The sequence below is a fragment of the Chlorocebus sabaeus genome, chromosome 22 (assembly GCF_047675955.1).
Source record: "Chlorocebus sabaeus isolate Y175 chromosome 22, mChlSab1.0.hap1, whole genome shotgun sequence".
Lineage (NCBI taxonomy): Eukaryota > Metazoa > Chordata > Mammalia > Primates > Cercopithecidae > Chlorocebus > Chlorocebus sabaeus.
This window is the reverse complement of record NC_132925.1, coordinates 67374620-67400520: the sequence shown is the minus strand read 5'-3', so window position 1 is coordinate 67400520 and position 25901 is coordinate 67374620. Positions and strand designations below refer to the sequence as shown.

Below are 25901 nucleotides of genomic sequence, written 5' to 3'. Positions count from 1 at the left end.
CATCAAAAACATGAAATAGTGATAAATCTAACAAATGAGACTGAAAACTATGACACGCTGCTGAAGGAAGCCCTAAATAAAAGCAGAGATACCTATGTTCATGGATTGGAATACTAAGTCCAATGTTTTGGATTGTCAGTTTTTCCCAAATGTATCTATATATGCAATGCATCCTAATAAAAATTCCTGACCATCCCTTTTATGTCGAAATTGACAAGCTAATTATAACATTTTAAAGGAGATGCAAAGGATGTAGAATATCCAAAATAACTCTAAAAAGAACTGAAGGTCTTACTCTTCCTAATTTTCAAGACTTATAAAGCTACATTATTTTAAGTGATAGTATTGGTGTAAAGAAAGATCAATGAAACAAAATGAAGAGACTCACACATATACTGATTGTTTCAAAGATACCAAGGCAATTCAATAAGAAAAGGTAATTTTTTCAATAAATGGTGCCAGGACAATTAGATAGCTGTATGTTTTTAAAAAAGAAAAAATGAACTTACCTCACCCTTAGAAATATGTATTCAAATATTACCTCAAAATGGATCCAAGTACTTAATATAAGAGCTAAAATTATAAACCTCCTAAAGGTAAAGCTATGAGAAAATCTTAGTGTTCTTGCGTTTAGTAATGATTTCTTAACTATGACACAAAAAGCAAAAGTTAAATCTGCTCTTCAAAAGACACTCTTAAAATATATACATGAATCTAGGATAAAGGACAATTCAGTAATGCCAAACAACCAAATTGAAAAATGAGTAAGCAATATGAAGACATTTAAAAAATATACAGGGGGGTCACCAGCCGCGATGGCTGATACCTGCAGTCCCAGCACTTTGGGAGGCCAAGGCAGACGGATCACTTGAGGCCAGGAGTTTGAGACCAGACTGGCCAACATGGTGAAACCTCGTCTCTACTAGAAATACAAAAATCAGCCAGACATGGTCATGCATGCCTGTAGTCTCAGCTATTGGGGAGGCTGAGGCGGGAGTTGCAGTAAGCCAAGATCGTGCCACTGCACTCCAGCCTGGGCGACAGAGACTCTGTCTCAAAATAAGTAAATAAATAAACAAATAAAAATACAGGTGGCAAATAAGCACATGAGAACAGGCTCAGCATCACTAGTTATTAGGGAAACAGAAGCTAAAACCACAATGAGCTATCTTACCACTAGACACCTGCCACCAGCCTAAAATTAAACAGACTGACCATATCAAGGCTGGCAAGGATACGAAGAAACTGGAGTTCATACAGTGCTGGCAAGATTTCAAGTGATACAACCACTTTGAGAAACAGCTTGTTAGTTTCTTAAAAAGTTAAAAATACCCAGCAATTCCACTCCTAGGTATTTACTCAAGAGAAGTGAAAGCATATGTCCACACAAAGACTTGTTCAGGGATGTATACAACAGCTTTATCTGTAAGAGCTAGAAACCACAAAAAAACTCAAATGTCCCTCAACAGGTGAAGGGATAGTTAAATTGCAGATTGTTCACCCAATGGAATATTACTCAAAAATAACAAAATAAACACGGATTAACCTCAAATAACCATGATGACTGAAAGAAGGCAAACCAAAAAAAAAAGAACGCATACACTGTTACATTTATATAAAATTCAAGAAAATGCAAACTAATCTATAGTGACAGAAAGCAGATTAGTGGCTGCCTGTGACAAAGGAGCAGGAAGGAAGAACTACCAAAAGGCAGGAGAAATCTTTTAGGGATGACAGATGTGATCATTATCTTCACAGTGGTAGTTTCCCAGGTAATATTTTAAAAGTGAAGTTACTTACATGCCAATTAACTTTAATAAACCTGAAAAAATTTAAATGAGGATGGCAAATGCTGTGTTTTTATGATGGTTGCAGTATAATACTTGTTAGATTTTCTTAAACACAGAGACTAATTCAAAATTACACAATAGTCTACAGCATTTACTTTAGAAAAGTTTTATCAGGAGATAAAATCTAATTGTTTCACATTATTTGATGATGTAGTATAGAAATACAACAAATAAATTCTACTTTTGTAGGCTAGGTGCGGTGGCTCACACCTGTAATCCCAGTACTTTGGGAGGCTGAGGCGGGCAGATCACAAGGTCAGGAGATTGAGACCATCCTGGCTATCATGGTGAAACCCCATCTCCACTAAAAATACAAAAAAAAAATTAGCCGGGCGTGGGGGCAGGCGCCTCTAGTCCCAGCTACTTGGGAGGCTGAGGCAGGAGAATGGAGTGAACTCGGGAGGTGGAGCTTTGCGGTGAGCCAAGATGGAGCCACTGCACTCCAGCCTGGGTGACAGAGTGAAACTGCCTCAAAAAAAAAAAAAAAAAAAAAAAAAAACATTCTATTTTTGTACAGCAAAGTATTTTACCACAAACTTATATTTTCAAAATGCTCTATCTTCATTCCGGGTAATTTTAACTGGCAATAGATTGTAACATTGTAGCAGTAAATTTGGTATGAATACCATCATTATCATTACACACACATACACAAAAAATGCACCCCATAAATTACAAGATGCATCTCTTCAGAAACAACCCATGTTGCCAGTTTCACCAAGGCATGAAGTGGTTTTTGTGGTGACTGGAAGAGATAATCAACCTAGCATATCTACACTGGAACACAGCTTCATATACTTTGAATATATTTCCCATATTCCCAACAATAAAGTAATCCTACTCTTCTTCCTTATCTTCATACCAGTATCTGGTCCAAAGTCTTTCTTATCTACCACAAGACAGAGAAGAAACAAAGCCTGAGTTTACTCAAAAGTCAACTATCTAGTTAGTCCTTTCTTGCTTCATGTCATCTGAAAGTTTCTGTGGGCAGGATATAGGGAAAAGTGTGACTTGTTTCACTACTTTTGAGTTTGAATCTTGAAAGGCCAGAGGTAAGGAAAGAAAAGTAAATCAACTTTATTTGCCAGAGTCTTTTTTTGGTTTAATTTTAGGGCTTGGGTGAGTTTTTGTTTTTGATAGGGGGAGGAGGGGTACGTCTTTGAAGGAGAAAATAATGAAAAGGTTAATGATTAAAATAAATTATTGTGTTTACATGAGGAACTTTCCAATCATATAAGACAACTGAAAACTGGCAGCTACACTAACTGTTCTGCATTCATCACTCTCACATTGCTTTTACAGTAAAGCAGCAGAGACCAACAAGCCTTGCTTCCTCTGATTCTAAATAGCCTGTGACAAGAATAAAAAATGTGTTCATTCATATACAATGAAGAAATAATGCACAACTCAGTGCAAATATTCACTAACCTGAAGGTCAAATTATGTCCTCCATCACAGAAATATAGAATTTTGGTTTATCTATACACTAAAGATATGTTGACTCTAAAGAACAAGTCATCAGTCAAAAAGCCCACTTTCTTAGAGGAAAAAATGTATAAACACAAGAATACCACAAGTATCACTCTCTTAAAAATGAAATTTATAGCTGGGTGTGGTAGCTTACGCCTGCAATCCCAGCACTTTGGGAGACTGAGGCGGGCGGATCACCTAAGGTTGGGAGTTTGAGATCAGCCTGACCAACATGCAGAAACCCTGTCTCCACTAAAAATACAAAATTAGCCGGGCATGGTGGCGCATGTTTGTAGTCCCAGCTACTCGGGAGGCTGAGGCAGGAGAATCGCTTGAACCAGGAGGTGGAGGTTGCAGTGAGCTGAGATCCCACCATTGCACTCCAGCCTGGGCAACAAAATCGTATCCAAAAAAAAAAAAAAAAAAATGAAGTGAAATCTACAATCCAGATAGGTTTACTCAGTTATACGGAGGACATCAGAAAGTCAGCTCTTCCTCTTTCCTCTAAAGTCTGATTCATTAGCAGATTAGAAAAGTTAAAATGACAAGAGAACTACACAAAAATATCCAAGATGTATTTGTCATTGTGTTACTTTGCAGGGTTTTTCAATTTCAGCACGCCGCCTATTAACTGAGAAGTTAGAGAATAAAAACTACTGTAAGTATGAATTTTGCTTTATAGACAAGATAGCTGAACAGGAATTACAAATAAATTGCTCATTCCTAAAGCATTATTCAATATAAAACTCTCTTGCCTGGATAAATGATAGCAGAATAGGAATAGATAATTAGGTGGTATTTACTTGACAAGATCATTAAACTGAGAACAAAAACTTCCAGGGATACCTAAACTAAAAAGTACACTTTAAAAGATTATATTGGCCACCAAGAAAAACAACACATTATCTTTACACCAAAGTTCTCTGAGCATGTTATGAGGGTAATAAAATTAATTCTGAAGATACATCTTTCAAAACCACAAAAGGATCAAAATTATTCATGGCATCACCAGTTGATTTAACTATTAGGATTAAATCTAATATTAAATTAGCAAAAATCCCCCGATCTAGGGATTAATCTGGTCACTGTGTACTAAATTTATTCACTACTATATAGAACATTTCCTAATTTTAATTTTTTTAAACTAGGTACTGAGATTACAGAAGTTTCTACATAGCATCTACTGAGAAACTAACTTTGTAGTTGAGCATTAGTCTCCACACGTACTGTGCCCCAAAAAGTAAATGCTTACTAATGTCTAATAAATTAACTTAAAACAAAAAAAAGTTTAATCGAAACATTCCAATTCATCACGAAAAATGTCTTCTCTCATAAAACTTACTAGATCAAAGAGTTCTGAAAATACTAATGAACAATTCAGAGGCTTCATTTATTTATAAAAACAGTACCAGCTGAAGAGGAAGATTATCTAGGAGGTGGCTCCTGAAAAAGAGAAAAAATTCCAGTATCTAAATTATTTATCAGTACAAACAATTATCTAGCCCAAGAGAACTACAACTATTCTGAGTCCTATTCAGCTGCAAAATCTCATGAAGAATACAGACTTCACGATTTTCTCAATTTTCATCCCCTTTGCTTCCTTACACTGTATTCTAACTCTAGACCACTCCAGTCGCTCTGTTTCTAAAACTTTCAGCCAGAGAGAAGAGTGCAGAAAACTTCAGAAGGCATTCTATAGGAGCCCTCCTAAGAGGGATCACCGTTTTAAAACAGACCCTGCTTCAGAAGCATCCTATTTAGCAATCAACTGTTGTATCAGCTATGAACAGAAAAGCAGGCATGAACTTCAGAGAGAGACAGATAATCAAGGGAATCATCTTAAGAGTAACAACAGAGATGATGCACAGGGTAAAACTGGAAACTGAAGTGAAAAGGAAAGTAGTGTAGCAGTATTTCCAAGGCATTTCCCAAAGGTTTTAAGTGAATGAACCTATTTGCAGAGGGGGTTAACCAATATATTACACAATTATTTTAAAAAGAAAACATTTTAAATAAGAAATCAGAAGAACAGACTGCACTCTAAATACATTTGAAGAACACAAAAGCAGCACAGTAAGACCCTGCCTCCGAAGATTCAACATCAGGTTACAGTCTCTATCCCTGAGAGCCTCACACAGGGGCGGATGTGGAGCAGCAAATGTAAACAAGAAATTCTAGTACAAAATGACTGTGTGGTATAATATATCACAAAGTGCTTCAATGATCACAAAAGACAAAAATCAAGGCCCAGCAATGGCTCACACCTGTAATCCCAGCACTTTGGGAGGCCAAAGTGGGAGGATCATTTGAGGCCAGGAGTTCAAGACCAGCCTGGACAACATGGGGGAGATGACATCTCTCAAAAAAAGAGAAAAAAATTATCTAGGTATGGTGGCACATGCTTGTAGAGTCCCAACTACTTGGGAGGCTGAGGTGGGAGGACTGCCTAAGCCCAGGAGTTCTGAGGCTACAGTGGGCTTTGATCATGCCACTGTACTCCAGCCTGGGCAAAGGAACAAGATCCTGTCACAGAAACAAAAGAATCAAGGAAGGTTTCCCCTAAGAGTTAACATGAGCTGGGTCTTGAAGCAGAAGCTAGCATTTACCAGGTAGCAAAGAGGTAAGTCTTCAAGCAGTTCTAGAAACACATGTGGCAGGCAACACAGTGGCATAAAAGAACATGTTCAGGGATCACTGAACAGTTTGACCAGAAAGTGCATGCTAAGAAGGGCAATACCTCTTTGGGCAATGAGGCAGTATCCAAGGTTTTTTAAGCACACTACATGATCTATGTGCTTTCTAGAGATATCTCTAGGCAGCACAACAGACTAGACTTGGCAGAACAGTTTCAAGACTAGTGCAATGGTACAGGTCTGGGCAATACAGGCTTGTAATTAACAATTGAAATAAAAAATGAAATATAATGAGAACCTAAATTAAGGTAATCGCAGCAGGGATACCAGACAAAGTCAGCAGAACTTGGTGTCAGACTGAATACTAGGAATGGTTATCAATAAATGTTAAGCAGGAAAAACAGCCAATGTACACCCTGTTCTATTAGAACAGCTTTGCTGTGGAGCATGATTCAGTATTCACAATTTCAGTAATAAAAACTTCAAAAAAAAAAAAAAGATCAGTGTCATTCTTTTAATTAATATAACCAAGGTCTAAGTAAGAACAGCCTTAGGGCTGCAATACACCTGTTTATACTTGAAAACACTAGCCTTCCACACCAGGTGTTCTGTCCTGAAGCCCTCATCTCAGAGATCCTGAAAAGGAGATTCACTGAATCTGGTCTTTGGTCAGTCGGCATTGAGCCTAATTTCTTAGAATGGGGCAAGGATTTGTTAACCCCTGAATGAAGATTTCAAATTTAAAACCTTAATTATAACTTAAATAAAACCATTCAGCTACACATAAATAACACTACCAAAAAATTTTAAGATAAAGCTTTCCTCTTCAGAAGTCACAAAATGCGGCCGGGCACGCAGGCTCATGCCTGTAATCCCAGCACTTTGGGAGGCAGAGGTAGGTGGATCACCTGAAGTTTGAGACCAGCCGGGCCAACATGGCAAAACCCCATCTCTACTAAAAATAAAAAAATCAGATGGGCGTGGCGGCAGATGCCTGTAGTCCCAGCTACTCTCACACCACTGTACTCCAGCTTGGGCAACAGAGCGAGACTCCATCAAAAAAAAAAAAAAGAAAGAAAGAAAGAAAAAGAAAAAGAAGTCATCCCCAAATGCATGAATATTTATACAACACACTATGGGAGAGTAAATGACAAATTATTTTCTCTATAGATTTTCAGACAAGTAATTTGGCATTGTAAAATTTTAAGAGTCATCTTACTGTATGATAAATTGCCCGAACTGACATAGCACAGTATTTTAGAACTGGAAAGGACAAAGACATCATCTAGTTCTGGCCAGGCTCGGTGGCTCATGCCTGTAATCCCAACACTTTGGGAGGTCAAGACAGCAGGATCACTTGAGGGCAGGAGTTCAAGACCAGCCTGTGCAACATAGCAAGACTTCATCTTTACAAAAAAAAAATAATAATTAGCCAAATTAAATTGTGCCTCGTGGCACAAACCTGTAGTCCTAGCTACTTGGGACGCTGAAGTGGGAAGACTGCTTAAGCCCAGAAGTTCAAGGCTACAGTGGCCTATGAGCATGTTCCTGCACTCCAGCCTGGGCAACAGAGTGAGACTTTGTCTTTAAAAAACATAAAGAAGGAAAGGAAAGACATCAGTTCCATGAATTTCAGGGAATCTTTTATTTTAATTGCAACCCACGTTTTTAAATCTCAACCTAGCATATACATCTTTACATACATAAAGTTGTGTCTTATAATTAAAGCATTTATAACATAATTGCAGGAGCAGAAACTGTGTACAGTGAAATTTTTCAGAAATCCTAGGCATTGAGATCCCTCTTCCAAAATAGAAATCTTTTGAAACTATCATCACTCCCATCCTAAGCACCAAAATACAATTCCCTTCTTACAAATTTGCTTCAGTGGTCCGTACCGAAAGTACTTGCCAAGAAGAGCTGATAGTTTACTGCCATACATTTTGTCCCATAGTACCCAAGAACAAACTGGATGTCCTGTGACTTCCTCCATATTTTAACTGGAGAAGAAACTGGAAATAAAGCCAGCAACGCATACAGTGCAAACAAAATCTACATATTAGAACACAGAGCCTGAACACCTAATGAAATAGCTCCATGTAACTCTGCCCAGGTAACAAGTGCCTTCCCCTGCACCCCTGCCCTGGGAAAGTCAATCACTCACAAACTTACTGCCTTTCACTAGCGATTTTAATGGTGGCACGCAGTACCTTAAAAGAATTGTGTAATTTTCTGAATAAGTGAAGCGACAAACCACACTTCAAAGAATCCAACTTTAAGGCAGTCAGCACAGAATGCATATTCTTGGCCCGTTTTTATAGGTATATGTATCCAAAAGACAGGATGAAGAATACTCAACTTCATAAAGAGAAACACTGCAACGAGCAAAATAAATCATCTAATCTACGCAGGCTTATGTTAACTTTTTACATTATAGATTATCTGAATAGGTTAATAACCTCAGGATAATTTGGAGCAAGGTAACTCCTCAAGTGACATCTTATTGTCCTCCTCTAATTTAAATGTTCCTGGAAACGATGGCAAAGTTGGAAGAAAGAATCAGAGGAGTGTAGCTGAAACACTTTAAACATCATATTAAATTGTCCATTTAATTAAATCATCTGTCTTCTATTCTACTAACTGGGTATGACATCAAGTAAGCTACTTTTCTGAAACTCAACTTCTTCAACCGTGAAAGTCAGAGTAACAACTATCTCTCAGGACTGCTTTGAATATTACATTGAAAAAAAAAAGACACAAAAGTGGCATGCAAAATATAAAGTACTTATGTAAATATACACTATCTGAGGATACCATCTTAAGACCTACCTTCTAAATGTTCAAGTGGCTGGTACCATATTTTGCACATGAGTACTAAACATTTGTCCACTCGATCAGTCATAACTTAAAAGGACCCAAAACTTTAATTGTAAAAAGTAAGGATTATTTCATGAACTGCTTATATATTTACTCACTACTACTGTTAAGAAATCAGTCACACTTTTAGAATGGTTAGTCATTCAATTCAGTACACAATATATTGGAATTTTAAAAAGTACCACTGTATAACATATACTATAGTACATATTCTGTGCCCAGTCCTGTGCCAAGCATGCTACCTACACTGACTCATTTAATCCTTACAATACCACTATGGAGAAGTTATTATCCCTATCTTATAAATGAAAAATGAAAGCACAGGTTCATGTAACATACCCAAGGTCACAAGGTGAGCAAATGGCAGAGCTGCTGTTACTCAAACTTGGGTCTGACATCAAAGCCCTCACTCCCAACTACTCATCCTCTTCTTCAATATGGTACCCACTAGTCACAGGTGGCTGAGCACTTGAAATGTGGTCTAAACCAAACTTTGCTGTAAACCTAAAATGTACACCAGATTTTAAAAACTTTGTTTGAAAAAAAGAATGTAAACTATCTCACTGTAATTTTATACCGATTACATGTTAAAATAACACTCTGGATATAACTGGTTCGATAAAACATATTCTTAATTTCACTTGCTTAATTTACTTTCTTCCTGTGACTACTAGAAAGTTTAAAATTACATGTGGCTTACAATATATTTATTTTGGATAGCACTGATTTAGAACATCACATAATATGTCTTACAATACATATGAAGAGTACAAAATAATTTTAAATTTACAAATACATTTTAAAGAATACATTCAGATACTTTCCAATCTTAACAGCTGTTTTAATACTAAGTTAGTAGTGTGACCAATAAAAATTTTAATCCCTTAACGTAAAAACACATTGTCACTTAAATATTCCAGATTAATTCTAAAAATTTCCTATTAGGAAAATTGCTTTCTTCCAACTATGAAAGTGATACAGACTCATCCACACATACACTACAGAAATACAAAAAAGACTCCATCATCTCAGAGTTAAGGTTTTTATCAGTCATTCCTTCCAGGCATATGTATTAGGATGAATGGTATGAAATATTTGTTTCACATAATTTTATCATTTTGTAACTTTTACTGATTATGAACCTTTTCCTTCATCACATATTCTCAACATTTTTAGCCATTTTGAAAATAATTATAAATTCACAGGAAGTTGCAAAAATAGTACACAGAGGTCCCATGTAATCTCCACCCAGTTTCCCAACATGTGCACCTTCTTGATGATAGCACAATGTTAAAACCAGGAAATTGACACTGGTAGTTATGCATGTCCCCTTTATCACCTTTAGATTCATGTAACTACCACCACAATCAAGATACAGACCTACTGCATCACCACAAAGATCTTCCTCTTGCTGCCCTTTTACAGTTATATCCATCTCCCTCCCTCCCGCCACTAGTCCTAACTCCTGGCAACCACTAATGTGTTCTCTTATCTCTATAATTCTGTCATTTCAAGAATGTTAATGGCATCCTATAGTATGAGACCTTTTAAGATTGGCTTTTTTCACTTAGCATAAAGCCCCAAGAGTCCACCCAGGTTATTCTATGTATCCATAGTTTGTTCCTTTTTGTTGCTGAATAGTATTCCACGGTATGAAGGTACCATTCACCTACTGAAGAACACATGTGTTTTTTCTAGTTTTGGGCTATTACAAACAAAGCTGTGGGCAGGTTTTTTGTGAACATTAGTTTTCATTTCTCTGGGATAAATGTTCAGGAGGCAACTGCCAGGTCATATGGTAAGTATATGTTTCATTTTGCAAGAAACTGCCAAATTATTTTCCAAAGTGGAATGTACCATTTTACATTCTTGCCAGCAGTGTGTGGCAGATCTGAAAACTTTTTTTTTTTAAAAAAAGACAGGCATGAAAACCTACAAAACATTTTTAATAGCTGCAAAATATTCCATCATGGTGGTTCCATAATTTTGGCAATTCCCTAATGATCCCTATTAAGGTCATTTTCAATTTTTTGTTATAATAATGATGTAATTCCTAACAGAAATTTTTATGTGCAGGTCAAACAAATTCCTAGAAGTTATATTGCTGGATCACAGGGTACAAGTATTTTAAAGGCATTTGATACCAACTGCCATACTGGCATCCAGAAAATGTAAATCAACTCCCATACTCACAAAGAGTCTATGAGAATGCCTATCTCTCAGTCTCACTAGTTTTTTTTTTTAATCTTTAAAACTTGATTTGCCAAAAAAATGGTTATCTTATTTTGTATTTCTTTGAGTAATGGGAAGGCTATACATTTTTCATATTTACTGGCTTAATTTGTAGTTCTTTTATTACTTATTTGCATTCTTTGCCGGTTTTTTACTGGAATATTGTTTACTGATTATAAGACCTGGTTCCATCTCACTACTGTGCAACACACACACACAAAAAAAAAAAAGGATTTTTTTTTTTTTTCTTGAGACCAGGTCTTGCTCTGTCGTCCAGGCTGGAGTGTAGGAGCACAATCATAGATGACTGTAGCCTCGAACTCCTGAGATCAAGGGATCCTCCTGACTCAGTCTCCCAAGTAGCTGGAATTACAGGTGTGCACCACCATGCCCAGCTAATTTTATTTTTGTAAAGAGAGGTTCTCACTTTGTTGCCCAGGCTGGTCTCAAACTCCTGACTGTGAGCAAGCCTCCTGCTTCAGGTTCCCAAAGTGCTGGAGTAACAGGCATGAGCCACCACATTCCAGCCAGAAATGAGATTTTTTAAAAACATATCTGAAATCCAACCCTAAATGCTAATAATGCAAGACAGATGATTTTAGAATACAAAAAGATACGAATTTAATTGATATGGTTCCCTAATTTATAAGCACGCCTATACTTTGCACAATGTTTTCATCAATTAAGGAATCACCTCAAATGCCAAAAACATGGTTCCTATAAATGCTGACCACTTAAGTTTACTTTGAAAATGCCAACATCGGCAGGTCGCGGTAGCTCACGCCTGTAATCCCAGCACTTTGGGAGGATGAGGTGGGCGGAGCACGAGGTCAGGAGATCGAGACCATCCTGGCTAACAAGGTGAAACCCAGTCTCTACTAAAACCACAAAAAAGTAGCCAGGCGCGGTGGCAGGTACCGGTAGTCCCAGCTACTCGGGAAACTGAGGCAGGAGAATCCCTTGAACCAGGAGGTGGAGGTTGCAGTGAGCCAAAATCACCCCACTGCACTCCAATCTGGGCGACAGTGAGACTCAGTCTCAAAAAAAAAAAAAAAAAAAAAAACTCCAACATCTAATTTTTTGAACTTCTGGGAATGGGACCCAGCAATGTGTTGAAGAAGGCTTCCAAGTGATTCTGATAACATGCTAAAGTTTGAGAACCAGCACTCTAAACAAATTTAGAACAAAAATATTAAGTCTGAGTTCCCTTGTATACATAATTATTCTTTAATGGAAGATTTGGGCAAACTTAACTATAAGAATCCAATGTTTTGGTTCTTCCCAAAATGAAAATAATCCTGAAAGAAATCTAGATTTTATCTTTATTTTCTACAAATAGAACTCTAAAACCATTAAGTGTTCATAAAACTTTTCCCTTAGAAGAAGAAACCAAAATGAACTCTATCAACCAACAAGCCAGAATACATGCCTTTAAAAATCAAACTCAATTTGTTTCATATAACACATAGCATAATTCTCCCACTCCCACAGGGAATCATCATTTTGAAAATTCAATGAAATATCATTATAAAAGCAAAGTACCTGGAAAACCGTAGTTACTCAAGTATGTGAGGTCCAATGAACAAACTGCTCAATAAATAATTGTGAATAGCGGGATGATGGATGAGCTTTGTTTGTTTTTCTGTTTTAATCTAGGGACTAGTCAAGTGACAGGAGTCCTGATTCTTGCAGTTCTTCCCGTTTCCCTGAGTTCAAACATCAACCTTCTCTCATTGGCTACGTGGCTAGTACATTTTTGGCTTTTTTGACCTAAGGTAGTTTCAGCAAGATTCCTAATTATTACAATCTTGACTATTTTTGTAGCACTTAACGATATTAAACCTGTTTAAGGTTTAAGGTTCTTTGCAAAAGAGGGACAAGAACAGTTAAACCACATAGATACACAAGAAATCTGATTTGTTCTTAAAAACCAGTCACCAGGTTTGTTTTCTCCCTATGACTACCATGCATTGTATGTATTGAGACCCAATACGTCAATGATACTGGCATCATATATCACCCTTAATTTCATTTCTCGTCCCTCTCAAAGGCTATTAAAGTTTCATCCTAGGTTGTATTTGCGAATGCTCTTAAATTGTAGAGAAAAATATTTTCAATACATTTTAATAAAGAGGTTTTTTTAACATATTCCTTCCACTAGTTTCTTTTCCCAACCACAGGATAATTTAAGTAGATTTTCTAAATTGACAGAGGGAAGAAAGGAGGGAAGAAAGTCATATCTAATCCTATTTGAAAACAAAATTTTCACCATTTACCTTGTGATTTCAACTATTCATGATTTCTGAGTAACACAGTAATTTATGTGCATTGCCCTTACTGAGAATTCCTTTTTGGCACCATAGTCTGTGTCACTCACTGCATGGAACTGAAAATACAGCTAAATAAATGAGTGAAGTGAATGAGTCAAGACTTCAATCTAACCAAACTAATTAATCCAAATTACTCAAGAAGATAGTGGCATACACAACGTACAAAGTATGACTACCAAGGGTACAAGATGCAACTATCAACTTACAGGTATATTAACATGGCAGAACAGACAACGTAACATTTCCAACAATACTCAGAATGGTTTTGCCACCATTTTTAAACTGCCGTAGATGCCAGTTTACAAATGGGAATGTAGTTGCTTATCACATCTTATTTTTTATTCCCCACAACTGGTTTGGCACCACATGACTGATCCCCCGCTTTATTATCAGACTTTCCAATATGACTACTGGCCACTGAAATCACCAATGGGCAACAGCAAATAGAATTGTCACAGTTACTTAGGGAAGTGTGTCAATGCTCTGAAGCTCAAAACCACTCCAGAAGTACTTTAAATGCACTGCCTACAGCCTCCAAGACTACAGTTCCGTGTTTAACTTCTAGTACTTGTTTTTTTGGGGGCTCTGGGCGGTGGGAACTACAACAGAAAAACAGGAAAACTAGTTTTAAGGGCACACTTCATAAAGACAACTTTTCCCCTAATCCAGTAACTTTCAACACACAAGATGAAAGCCCGAAGACTTTGAAAAAACAGTTATTTATTAGAACTCTTACCTGGAACTCCTTCTCCCAGTCTTCATTTATTCTGTATATATTTACTCAACCACTACCAAATGCCAGGCATTGTAACAGACACAGCAAACTAAAGCTATGCAACAAAAAGGTCTTGCCCTCAAAAATGGTAACAACCTAACAGAGGCAGATTGGAAATCAAATAAAAAATACAGTCTATGTGTTATGACAGAGGTATGAATGACTGGAGGGGAATGGAAAGGCTTCCTGAGACACATGGAAGGACAAACAGGAGTCGGCCTGGACAAAACGAAGAAGCATTTCAGAAGAAGACACAGAGGAAAAGTATACGAAGGTAAGGTAAGGAAGTGAGATATCATGGTCCACTATTGGAAAACACCAAGCAGTTTGGCATAACACACACAAACGCTGTGTATGGAGGGCAGATGGAGCGATGATAGGCTGCTTCCAGAAATTCTAAAGAACAACACAGAAAAGGACCAAATCACAAGCCCCTTATGATACTCAGGATTGGATTTTATCCAAAAGGCAGTGAGAATCAGGAGATCATTTTAGGCAGGAATGGGACATAATCAATTTGGGATTTTAGAAAACACTCTGACAGATGAATTCAGCTTTTCACCCTGTGGGATCTGAACTGCCTTTAAGTTGTCAAGTAGAGATGCCAGGAAGCAGCTGGATTTGTTTGTACTGTGTGTGCATGGGAGTGGTGACGCTAGTTAACGAATAGTATCTGGGAATCACCAGCTCCTGGGGAGATGTGGGAAGATGTGGATGTTGTCACCTGAAGATAGTCAATAGGGACATGGGCAAACAACTATTAATAAGTAACTTGTGGCTGGGCACGGTGGTTCAAGCCTGTAATCCCAGCACTTTGGGAGGCCGAGACGGGTGGATCACGAGGTCAGGAGATCAAGACCATCCTGGCTAACATGGTGAAACCTCGTCTCTACTAAAAAATACAAAAAACTAGCCGGGCGAGCTGGCAGGCGCCTGTAGTCCCAGTTACTCGGGAGGCTGAGGCGGGAGAATGGCGTGAACCCGGGAGGCGGAGCTTGCTGTGAGCTGAGATCTGGCCACTGCACTCCAGCCTGGGCGACAGAGCGAGACTCCGTCTCAAAAAAAAAAAAAAAAAAAAATATATATATATATATAAGTAACTTGTATTAACCTATACAATAAACCCTGCATCCAAGAATCATAAGGCCCAGTTTAGACCGCAGATTCAGTGAGGATTTTCCTGATAAAACCCCAGAGAATGAATCTCTAACTTCTAAAAAGCACTTGCAGTCTCTATTATGTACCTGCTCATTCCATGCCTACCATAGCGTTCACATCACTGGGTGCTTCACTGGCTTTCCTCTTATGGTCTCATCTGTCAACAGGTCTGCTAAGTTCCTTGAAAGCAGGAATTTTCCATTCAACCAATGCCTCGAAAAAGAAATGACTGATAAACAATACTATTGATGAGAGGCAAAAGCTGACTCCTTTTACGTCCTCTAGAAAGTTGTACACACCGAGTTTCATTCCTTTTGCATAATGATGCCTGGAGGAGACAGTTGTTCAAGTATGTGGGTAATAAACACAGGGTGAAGACAGGTCCTCCCTCTAGAACGTGTAAGGAAGGGTCTGCATGCAGAGTTGAATGCCTAAGATATTCTTAGGATAGAACAGCACTGGTAAAATAAGCAAGAACTGCACACAACAACATGGATGAATCCTGCACACCTGACCATGAGTAAAACAAGCCAGATTCAGAAGTATATGTATGTACCACAGTGCATACACTGTGGCTACTAAGCAAAGTGGTACATACAGTATATACACTTCTGAGTCTGGCTTGTTTCACTCACTGTGGAGTATACTGTATATACATATATACACAGTGGTACATACAGTACTTACTGTGTACTGTATTCATAGTACACTCCACTTGCAGAAAGTTCAAAAACAAGCACAACTGATCTCTAGTATTAAAAGACAGGATGGGGGTGGGGGACGTGGCCCACAGGGGACAATGTACAAGGGGCTTCCAGTAATGTTCTAGTAAGGTTCTCTTTAAGAATCTGATTAAGAATCTAGGTGCAAGCCAGCACAGTGGCTCATGCCTATAATAACTCCTCTCTGGGAGGCTGAGGCAGGAGGATCGCTTGAGCCCAGAAATTCAAGACTAGCCTAGGCAACATAGGGAGACCCTGTCTCAAAAAAAAAAAAAAAAAAAAAAAAAAAAAAAAAAAAAACTCTTAAAAATGTGCCAGGCATGGTGACACATGTCTATGGTCCCAACTACTCAGAAGGTTGAGGTAAGAGGATCACCTGGGCCCCAAAGTTGGGGCTACAGTGAGCTGTGATCACACCACCGCACTCTAGCCTGGGCAACAGAGCCAGAAACCTGTCTCCCAAAAAAAAAAAAAAAAAAAAAATCTATCTGGGTGCTAGTTGCAAAGGTGTGCTCATTTTGCAAAAGTTTATCAAATCCTTATACTTACTTGTGCACTTCTGTGTATGCTACAGTAGAAAAAGTTTGTATCTACAGGTAAAAAGGGAAGTGGGAGTACTAGTTATGAAAAGTAACACAAAAGATGCCACAAAGAGAAAAAGCATGGATAATGAGGCAAAAGAGAGAACACGGGCCAGAAAGACTGTAGAATGTATTAGCTCAAGTCATTTAGGACACGAGACCTACTATTTACTGAAAGTACTAATGAACTGAATTAGTTCTAATAACTATTTTGGCAAACTACAGCTACTTGAGAAAGTTTTTCTTAATCTTAGAATTTTCTTCAGCACTTACTGAAATACACAACAAATATATGCCACATGAATAAATAATACGTAAGTGAATCCATTCATAATCTTCCACCTTAATGACTAATAAAAATACTAGTAAATTAGCTGGCCTGGGCTTAGTCTACAACATGCAACTAAGTTTACAAGTTTAGTAGCCTATGCACAAGGGCTCCAAATCTAAAAGGTGTCCGTCCCCCCAACCAAACGAGCTAAATGGCACAGGTAAACTTACTTAATTATCCCTGGCTCCAAAAGGAAGTAGCCTTACTTTTTCCTAAAAAAGTAAATGCATTATCTCAACACTGTCTATAAAGCAGTCACTCCACCCAGTTCTCATCACTCTATGTAGTTCCTTATCCTGTTCTAAATTCTTCATAGCACTTGTCGCTAGCTGAAATTCTTATTTTTCTGTTCATTTGTTTACTTTCTCTTCCTGTCCATAGTATTTTAAGCTCCATAAGAACAGGGACCTGGTCTGTCTTTACACCACTGTACACCGAGAGCGCAAATGGCTGTGTGCTCAATAAAAACTTGTCAAATGACCACAACTACTCAGGTAATTTACTTTAAGGTCACCAAGTACACATAAGATCAAGTCATACCAATAAATCAGTAAGTCCAATGCAACAGTAAACAAAAAATAAATTATTACTCTGTTCCTGGGTAAGAATGATCTTAAAATTGTACCAGTTTTCAGCTTGAAAGGTTTGATAAAGTTTCATTTGGAAGACAGGTAATTTTTACGTATTTTTATGGAGAATTTTTATGAAAGATAAACACTACAACAAAAACAATATGACAAAAGGAGCAAAACCACTGCTGTGGATTACCAGGAAACATGAGTAAGAGGCTTGGCTTTGCCCAGTGCAGGTATCTTATCTTATTCTGGGAGTTTTTCTACCTAAAAAGCATCACAAGATGATGTCTTTTTGAAGATTCCAGCAAAGATCATAACTATGTCATGTTCTTCCATAAAACTTCTAAAGTACTTCATGACTGTTCAAGAGATTTTGGGTTGTAGGGTATCTCAATTTAAGGGGAGGATGGACAGTCCAAAGTTACAACTGCGAAAAACTGGTAAGTTCTCAAACAAGGGAAACATTACATATAAAACAGCTGCTAAGAAGCAATTCAATATCCTGAATACCAACTTTTTCCAAAGATAATTATTTCTACACAATTTTATTCTACACCTAATTTTCTCACTCATACTTGTCTACAAAAGCTCCAAAAACAGCCAACTTTTTCAGAGCGGCAGTATTCAAATAAACAGGGATGAAATAAAACATGATCTCAACACAGTGATACATTTCTGGAGTTGAAGACCAGAAAGTTCTAAACCTACGGTAATTAGCCAAAGTAAAAGTTTTCCAATTTTGCAAGTGACTGTGATTAAGCAGTAGCTGAAAGTAAAAATGCAGGACTACTATCAAGGGAACACTAATCAACAACTATATTCAGCAATGTCTTGGTAATTTTTATTTTACAATTAAGGTAACATTGAATGCAGAGAAATAACAAGACCACAAAAGTAAAATTAAATCACCAAGTCTAAGAAGCTACTCTGCCCAAGCTTGAGAAATACAACTTAACAAAACAACAGTTAGGGGGTGGGCAAATCCCAGCACTTTGCGAGGCCAAAGGAGGAAGATCCCTTGAGGCCAGGAATTCAAGACCAACCTGAGCAACACAGCAAGACCCCGTCTCTACCAAAAAAAAAAAAAAAAAAAAAAAAAAAAAAAAAAAAACACAACAACAACAAAAAAACATTAGCTGGAACTGTAGGAAGGTGGAAAATACAAAGAAAAAAAACAAAACAAAAACACAGTTGGGTACATTCATTCATTTGCAGTTTTTTTTCTACTTTTGGAAGCTGGTATCCTCTTTCTTGAGACTGGCAAAGCAGGATGGGAAATACTACTTTAGCTATCACTTAAGGAACGGATAGTGTTTCTCCCCCAGCCACTTGCCACCTTCCACACACATTCTAACATACGCTCTTTTATTTTCTACCTTGAAAGGCTCAGAGTACATCAGCATGGTAGGGAAACAACACCTGTTGCCCATGACGTCTCCATTCTGTTGTGTTAAAGACTTACAGAATGGATATGAGGAAACCATTTGACATGATGGAAATGTTCTAAAACTGGGTTGTGGTGATGGCTGCACAACTCTTTAAAATGACTAGAAATCATTGATTTGCACACTTATAATGGGTGTTATAAGTAAATTATCATTCACGCCTGCAAGGCAGGAGGATCACTTGAGGTCAGGCGTTCAAGACAAGCCTGGGCAACAAGGCGAAACCTTGTCTCCACAAAAAATACAAAAATGTGCCGAAGGTGGTGCACACCAATAGTCCCAGCTACTCAGGAGGTTCAGGTAGAAGAATCGCTTGAGCCAGGGAGGTTGAGGCTGTAGGGAGCCACGATCAAGCCACTGCACTCTAGCTTGGATGACAGAGCAAGACCCTGTCTCCAAAAAAAGGATATACATAACCAGAAAAGCATCAAGAGTAGACAGTCTAGTTAGAAAAACAAGTGCATCAAAGAACCAAAGAAACCCAACACATATTGACAATACATCTAAAATACAGATCTCTCCTGCTGCCCCTGAACCTCCACATATCCTAGGTCACCTTCTTCCCTTAACAGATTCCTTAAGACCATCTCATCTTTCATTCGGCTCTACTGCTGCTCCAAAAAGAAGAAAAAAGACTTCATTATCGATCACCTTAACACTTCCACCTGCAGAATTAAAAGTATCTGATGTACATGGTAACAGTGAAAAGGTGACAGGTGATTTTGTAAAAACTAACTATCCTTGTCCAAAAGAAATGGAGAAGAAGGAATCCTTCTAACTGATTCCCTAAGCCAGACCCCTCCTTCCGTAGAGCCTTTATAATTGGAATTATGGTCATTCCCATACATGGTTTATCAACCTTTTAACACTCCCCTCGCCTCTCTCCAATCCCTTCAGCAGCATCTTTCAGATCCTACGAATTTAATAAGTGTTCTTTAGACGAATGGCAGTATTTTCCCGATCAAATCAGCAGTATCAACTCTACCCTCAAAGGGCAAATATAGTTCTCTACCATACTGGCCTACCACTAAGTCATAGGTGGTTTCCTTGGTTGACCGGTAGATGATCAGTGACGAGAATGATCAAAAACTGCCAAATAACCACCGGCTAGCCAACTAGCTAGAATTGTTCAAATACATAACACCAGCTCAGAGCAATGAAACACAATTTCTGTGCCCCGAAACAAATTATTCTAAAAATCACAAATGTTTGCCTATATCCAGCATTCAAAACACAAGTTTTCTACTGCCATCATTCAATACCAAGTCTGATTAAAACTACACAAGACAGAAAATGTCAAGTTCATATTCAAACCTTTGAGGTACAAAAAAAATACAAGAAGCCCAAGAAAAAAACATGGCAGTAACCAGTATCACAAAGAGATTAACCAACAGTTAATACACGAGACAGGATAGGATGAAAACCTGTCAAACTCACTTCTCCACATAAAACCTGTTCATAATGTAGGAAAACCAAAACGTTATTTGTATTCCAATCAAATGACTTCTGAATAGCTCTAGAACACCAAAATATTGACAATAACCAAACTGAAACAAATTGTGGCCAGTTAAGAGGGTCATGAATGGACACAGTTTTCAGTCCTCATACCTGTTAAATCTGTACTCAAATCCTATTAAATGGCATCAGAAAATTACTCGAAGACCCTTAAAGTACATGCCTTTCCTTGTTCCTGAATAGATTCTAAAATATTTTCACTGTGAATAATGCAGTATTTGTAAGCTAAGTTTCAACTGTCACCTGTGGCTCTGAAAAAACTTTAAACATATATACTGTTTTCAAAAGTCAAAACCTTCCATGTGCTTCCGAAAAATTGATGAGTAAGGTTTTTTAAAATGCATGTGAAAAACTGAAATGCATTTCATTATGAGATAATCATTCCCAGCAATAAATCAGACATAAACTTTTGAATTTGGTTTACGTTTCTCTTCACCAGTAAGGTTCTCAAGTTCTTAGGAGTTTCCTAGTCATTTACTTGAACACCATCTACGGTAACACTCAAAGCAAAACCACAATAAAGAGGTTTGGCCTCTGAGGGATTCTACATGTAAAAAACATTACTCATAAATAATATACAATCACTACTGCTTTAAGTAACAAATACATTTCTAAAAACTTTCATGCCATTTGATGGAATTCCCTATTTTAGACAGCAAAACAAAATCTATGAAACTACTGATGCGTGGTTTTTACTTTAGATATATTCCATGATAATACAAAAATGCACTTAAAACAACGTATGGGGTAATATTTTTAGCTGAGTATTTTTATTCAAAGGTCTCATTATTCAAAGAGTGCAATTCACAGAAACAATAATTAGGCCAATTAATCCCAGAGTTAGATTATTTTGGGTTGCCCAATAATCCTATTTAATCCCAGGTATAAATAAACCAACGAAATCTTAACATGACATATTCATCTAATCAAAGAACAATATCCAGTTGGCACTGTGAAGTACTACTACACAGTCATACTGGAATGTCACCAATTCAAAAACAGTACCTGATAAAATGAGACTTTTGGCAATCAACAGAAATGTTCTAAAGGATTCACCAAAAACTCATTCTGTCTCTCACACAAGCCAATGCCTGTTCACTAAATGACACCAAGAACAGTTTCAAACTCTAACGTCAATGAAACAAATTCCAGACACAAATTATAACATGACCGAAAGACTACAAAATCAGTCTTGACATTTTATCCAAGTATTTATGAATGTTAAATCTAAAGTAGTTCAACTCGTTTTAATATCACATGCAGTTTACGACCTTCATCAAAATGGAAAGGAATTCTTTCAACATTCTTTTAATCATAATAGAGCTTTAAACACAAACTTCCATATAGTTACTGCCCATTTCACCATTGTACAAAATCGTCCCCCATCACCACGCCACATAAGCTAGTCAAAGGAAAGGAAAACAAAACATAACAAAACAAAACTGACAGCTCAGCCTCCCACAAAATGCACTTACTTTATCAAACACCGACATTTATTTTCCAGTGCAAGAAAGTAACAGACATTTGCAGCTCAAGACAGGAAAAGCACAGCCAGCCTTACTACCCCCACTAAATTTCTCAGACAAGAGAAAAATAACTCGGGACAAGCAAATTAAAACCACTCTACACGTGGCAAAAATATAAAAGGTCTATGTTCTACAATCCGTAGCGATAGTACTGCTTCCTCTCTTCCCCAGTCAACACCAATAAGCCAACAGACACAACTGTCAAATAAATCCAGTGTCTGTTTGAAATAAGATGAAAACCTGGGAAAATTCCCTCCCATAAATCATTTAGTGAACACAAGGCTTTTCACCCAACACTTAATACACTCAACCCAAAAACACACACAACCCACCCCCAAATGCAAAAAAAGCCTTAATCAACAAGTTGGAAAGAGGGCAGAAAGTAAGGCTCACTACCCTCTCCCTCACTTTAAAAAACACACACAAAAAAACAAAGTCCTTTAACAAAAGGTAACACAGATCTTCAAGTACCTGGTGGAGGTGCCTTTCCTCACATCGCAGATGCTGCATTTAAAGGCTTCAGCACTGTTTCTGAAGGTGCAGACGCTACAATCCCAAAACCCCTCGTCTGCGGCAGGTTTCGCTTGTCTTTTTGGCCTTCGGAGGAGGGGAGAGTGGGGGGAAAGGGAGGGAAGAGGCAGGGAGCAGGAAAACGGGGGAGAGACAGCAAAACACAAGCGCGGGTGAGCCGTCGTAATTTCGCAGGAATCCAATGCTGGAAACTTCGCTCGAGAGACCACCCACCCACCCTTTCCGGGGACTGGAAGAGGGAGCGAGGAAGGGAAGGGGGCGCCCCCACTGGCACCATGCAAGCCCCGGGCCCGGGCCGGATAGCCTTGCACACCAGGCAGTGGCGGCGGCGCCCCGGGAAGGGCCGCGGCGGGCGCAGGAAGCGGGCGGACTTGTGGACTTGAGCGTGGGGCTGGGGGGGCCGGGAGGGGAGCCGCGGGCCGGATCTGGAGGGGGCGCGCAGGGGCAGCCCGAGGCCGGCGGCGGGGAGTGGGCCGGCTCCTTCCCTCTCCCCTCCCAAGCTCGCGCCCTCCCTCCCTCCCCACCTGGTTAAATCTCCCTTTGTCTGGGAGGAGTGGCGGCGGCGGCGGCGGAGGGCGGCTGATGAGGAGCCGCCATGGCTGCGGCGCGCACGGCCGCCGGCCCCGAGCGGGAGCGACACCGCCTCCCGCCGCCGCCGCCACCGCCCGCCGCCTCCCCCCGCCCCCGGATCTCCATCTTAGCAGCGCCTCCCCCCGCCCCGGGTGGCTCCGGGGCCTAGTCGTCGCCGGCCCCCGCCCGCCCCCAGCCCTCCCTCCCCTTCCGCCCCCTCCGCTCGGAGCAGGTACCTGGTCGGGCTCTTCTTGTCGCCCATGGTCATGGATGGGCTGTACCCCCGCCCCCCCCAAGCCGAAACCGGCGTCGCTCGGAGGAGAAACGCCGTCCGGGGAGTCGTCGCGGACCGGCCCCCCTCCCTCCCCCGCGCGCCCGCCCTCAGCCGCTGGGGCTCGAGCTCCGGCCGCCGCCGCCGCCGCCGCCGCCGCTGCCAGTCTCCGGACGAGACTAGTCCCCGCCAGCGCCGCCTCCGCCGAGTGACTGACGAGGGGCGGGGCCGGGCGCCGCGCGTCACGCGCCGTGCGGCCAATGGGAGGGCGGCGGCCGGCGCCGCGAGGGCGGAGGCGGGGCGCGGGGGAAGGCGGGGCGTGGCGGACGTGGGCCGGGCCGTCGGTGTGCGTGCCCGGGAGTGTGTGCGCGCTGGGGGCGCGCGTGCCTGTCGGTGGCCCCGCGGCCCGGCGCGGCGGAGCGTGCAAGCCCGGCGGAGCGCACGTGGCCGCGCCCGGGAGCTGGCAACTGGCTTCGGGCCTCGCCCGGCCGGCCCGTGAGGCTGTTGCACGGCCGCTCCGTGAGGCTGGCCCCGAAGCCGCCCCGGGGAAGTAGTTCCACGCAGTTTGCGCGCGCCGCGGGAGCTTGCAACAACCTCACCGCTCGCAGCGCCTCGAGGCTTGCAGTGCCCTGGGGGCCGACAAGGTCCTCCTTTGGACCGCTTTCCCCCGCGCCCTTCTGTTCCTCTGCCACGCGGAGCTTTGTATTTGCCTCTTCTGAAGTCCCTGCCTCCGGCCGAGACGCTAGCCCGAAGCCCCCCTCCCTGTCAGGCCCCTGACGCGGGAGAGAACTGTGCAGAAAGGGTGTGGCATAACTAAATGCCCCAGGCCAGACTCTGAGCTCCTGCTGGCGGACTCCTACTGGGATCCTCCTCTCCCCTGGAGTCTAAATAGGGCGTTTCCTTAGGGAAGTTGCTATTCAAATTCTGGCGACCACATGCCCGCTTTAAAACCTCGTTCCTCAGCTCCTTCATCTCCAATATGGGGCTAATCCTCCCAGGGTTGTTTTGAAAATGCAGAGAAATCATGCATGGAAGGTTCGCTGATGGATGCCTGGTATTCACGAAGGACCAAAACAAGATATTGGGTATTAGGAGCTGTTATAACTGGGTCTGAATTGTGCACCATTCCCCCCGCGTTCGATTTTTGAAGTCGAGGAACAGGGTAGTGCCCTTCACTTTCTGCCTTGCTCCAAAAACGCTTGCCAAATTGTCTTGAACGTGACTCAGGACCTCTGTCCTCAGGCCGGGAGATCTGGTAGGAGGAGGACCCCAGATGATAAGATAAAAGACACAGACGGGGCTGGGCTGAAGCCCCAGATTAGGGGAGGGACGGAATCTTAGAATGCTGCTAGGAGTTGGGCCCCAGGGATGGGGGGGGTTGGAGATAAGATAGACCCTCAGCCCGGTTTATGTGCAAATACAAAATAGATTGTTATCAAGACTGCCCCGTGGAAGGGAAGCATATCAGGGCTTGCGACCAGGGAAGCTCACTGAGACTGAGCACCCAGGGAGCAGGAAGTCCTAGGGATCAGTCCAGGTATCAGAAGGGAGAGAATAAAAGAGAGAAGGAATGTGTCAACAATAAGTTTGATCAGCACGCAGTGTCCTCTCCAGGCAGGCGCACCCAGGAGGGCCAGGAGAAGCAACACTGTTTAGCAAGGATCAGCAACCTCTCAAGGCCTCAATGCCACAGCTGCCTCCTTAGGGGAGGGATGAAAGAAGGAAGAAGAGGAGAGAAAGAAAGGGTTCTAGGGGTAAAAGGGCCATAGAAAGCCAAAGGGTATGTACACAAGCCATGGCCCAGTGCAGCTGCGCCATGGAGCAGCCTTGGCCTCTGGTGTCTCCCTGGCATGCTCCCAGGACTCTGCCCCTGGCATAAAGGTCGTGAAAGAAACGGGGCACTAAGAAACCCCCACTGGAAGAGTGGCCTCCGGGGAGGTAGCTGGGAGCCATACGTAGTAGAAAGGAGACTTTGTTATTATTATTCCATACATAGAATAAAATACACAGATTTTCACACTGCAGCTTAGTGCATACATCTACACCCCTCTTTCCACCATTAGAACAATAAAACATTTTATCCTCCCAATGAGTCATCCCTCACTTAGGTAACCGCAATTCCGACTTCTGTCACCAAAGATTAGTTTTGCCTGTTCTTTAAGGTCATATGCAGGGGTCATATTGTCTGTACTCTTGTGTCTGGCTGGCACCTTTCGCTCAGCATAATATTTGTGATAACCATCCACGTTGTTGCCTACATCAATAGTTCATTTTTGTTTGTTTGCTTAAGTGTGTAGAATTCCATTGCAAATACACTGTAATTTATCCATAGGAGACTGACTGTTTTAGTATATCTTTTTGTATCTTTATCTTGTGTTATCTTTTCAAAAAAGAAAAAGTTTTTAAAAATGTGTTTAAGAAGGGCCAGGCATGGTGGCTCACACCTGTAATCCCAGCACTTTGGGAGGCCGAGGCAGGTGGCTCACCTGAGATCAGGAGTTTGAGACCA

General features: G+C 40.6%; 1 protein-coding gene across 1 annotated transcript in view; it reads right to left on the bottom strand.

Annotated features, from left to right (window-relative positions):
• RYBP (RING1 and YY1 binding protein) overlaps positions 1–23573 on the bottom strand; it is a 69927-nt gene extending 46354 nt beyond the window's left edge. The window contains exons 1-2 of the mRNA XM_007984997.3: positions 23358–23573; positions 22492–22617 (exon numbers count right to left, since the gene is read on the bottom strand). Of these exons, the coding sequence (XP_007983188.1) occupies positions 22492–22617; positions 23358–23389 (158 nt within the window). The 5' untranslated portion in view covers positions 23390–23573. The remainder of the gene's footprint in view (positions 1–22491; positions 22618–23357) is intronic.
• Between the last annotated feature and the right edge of the window lie 2328 nt (positions 23574–25901).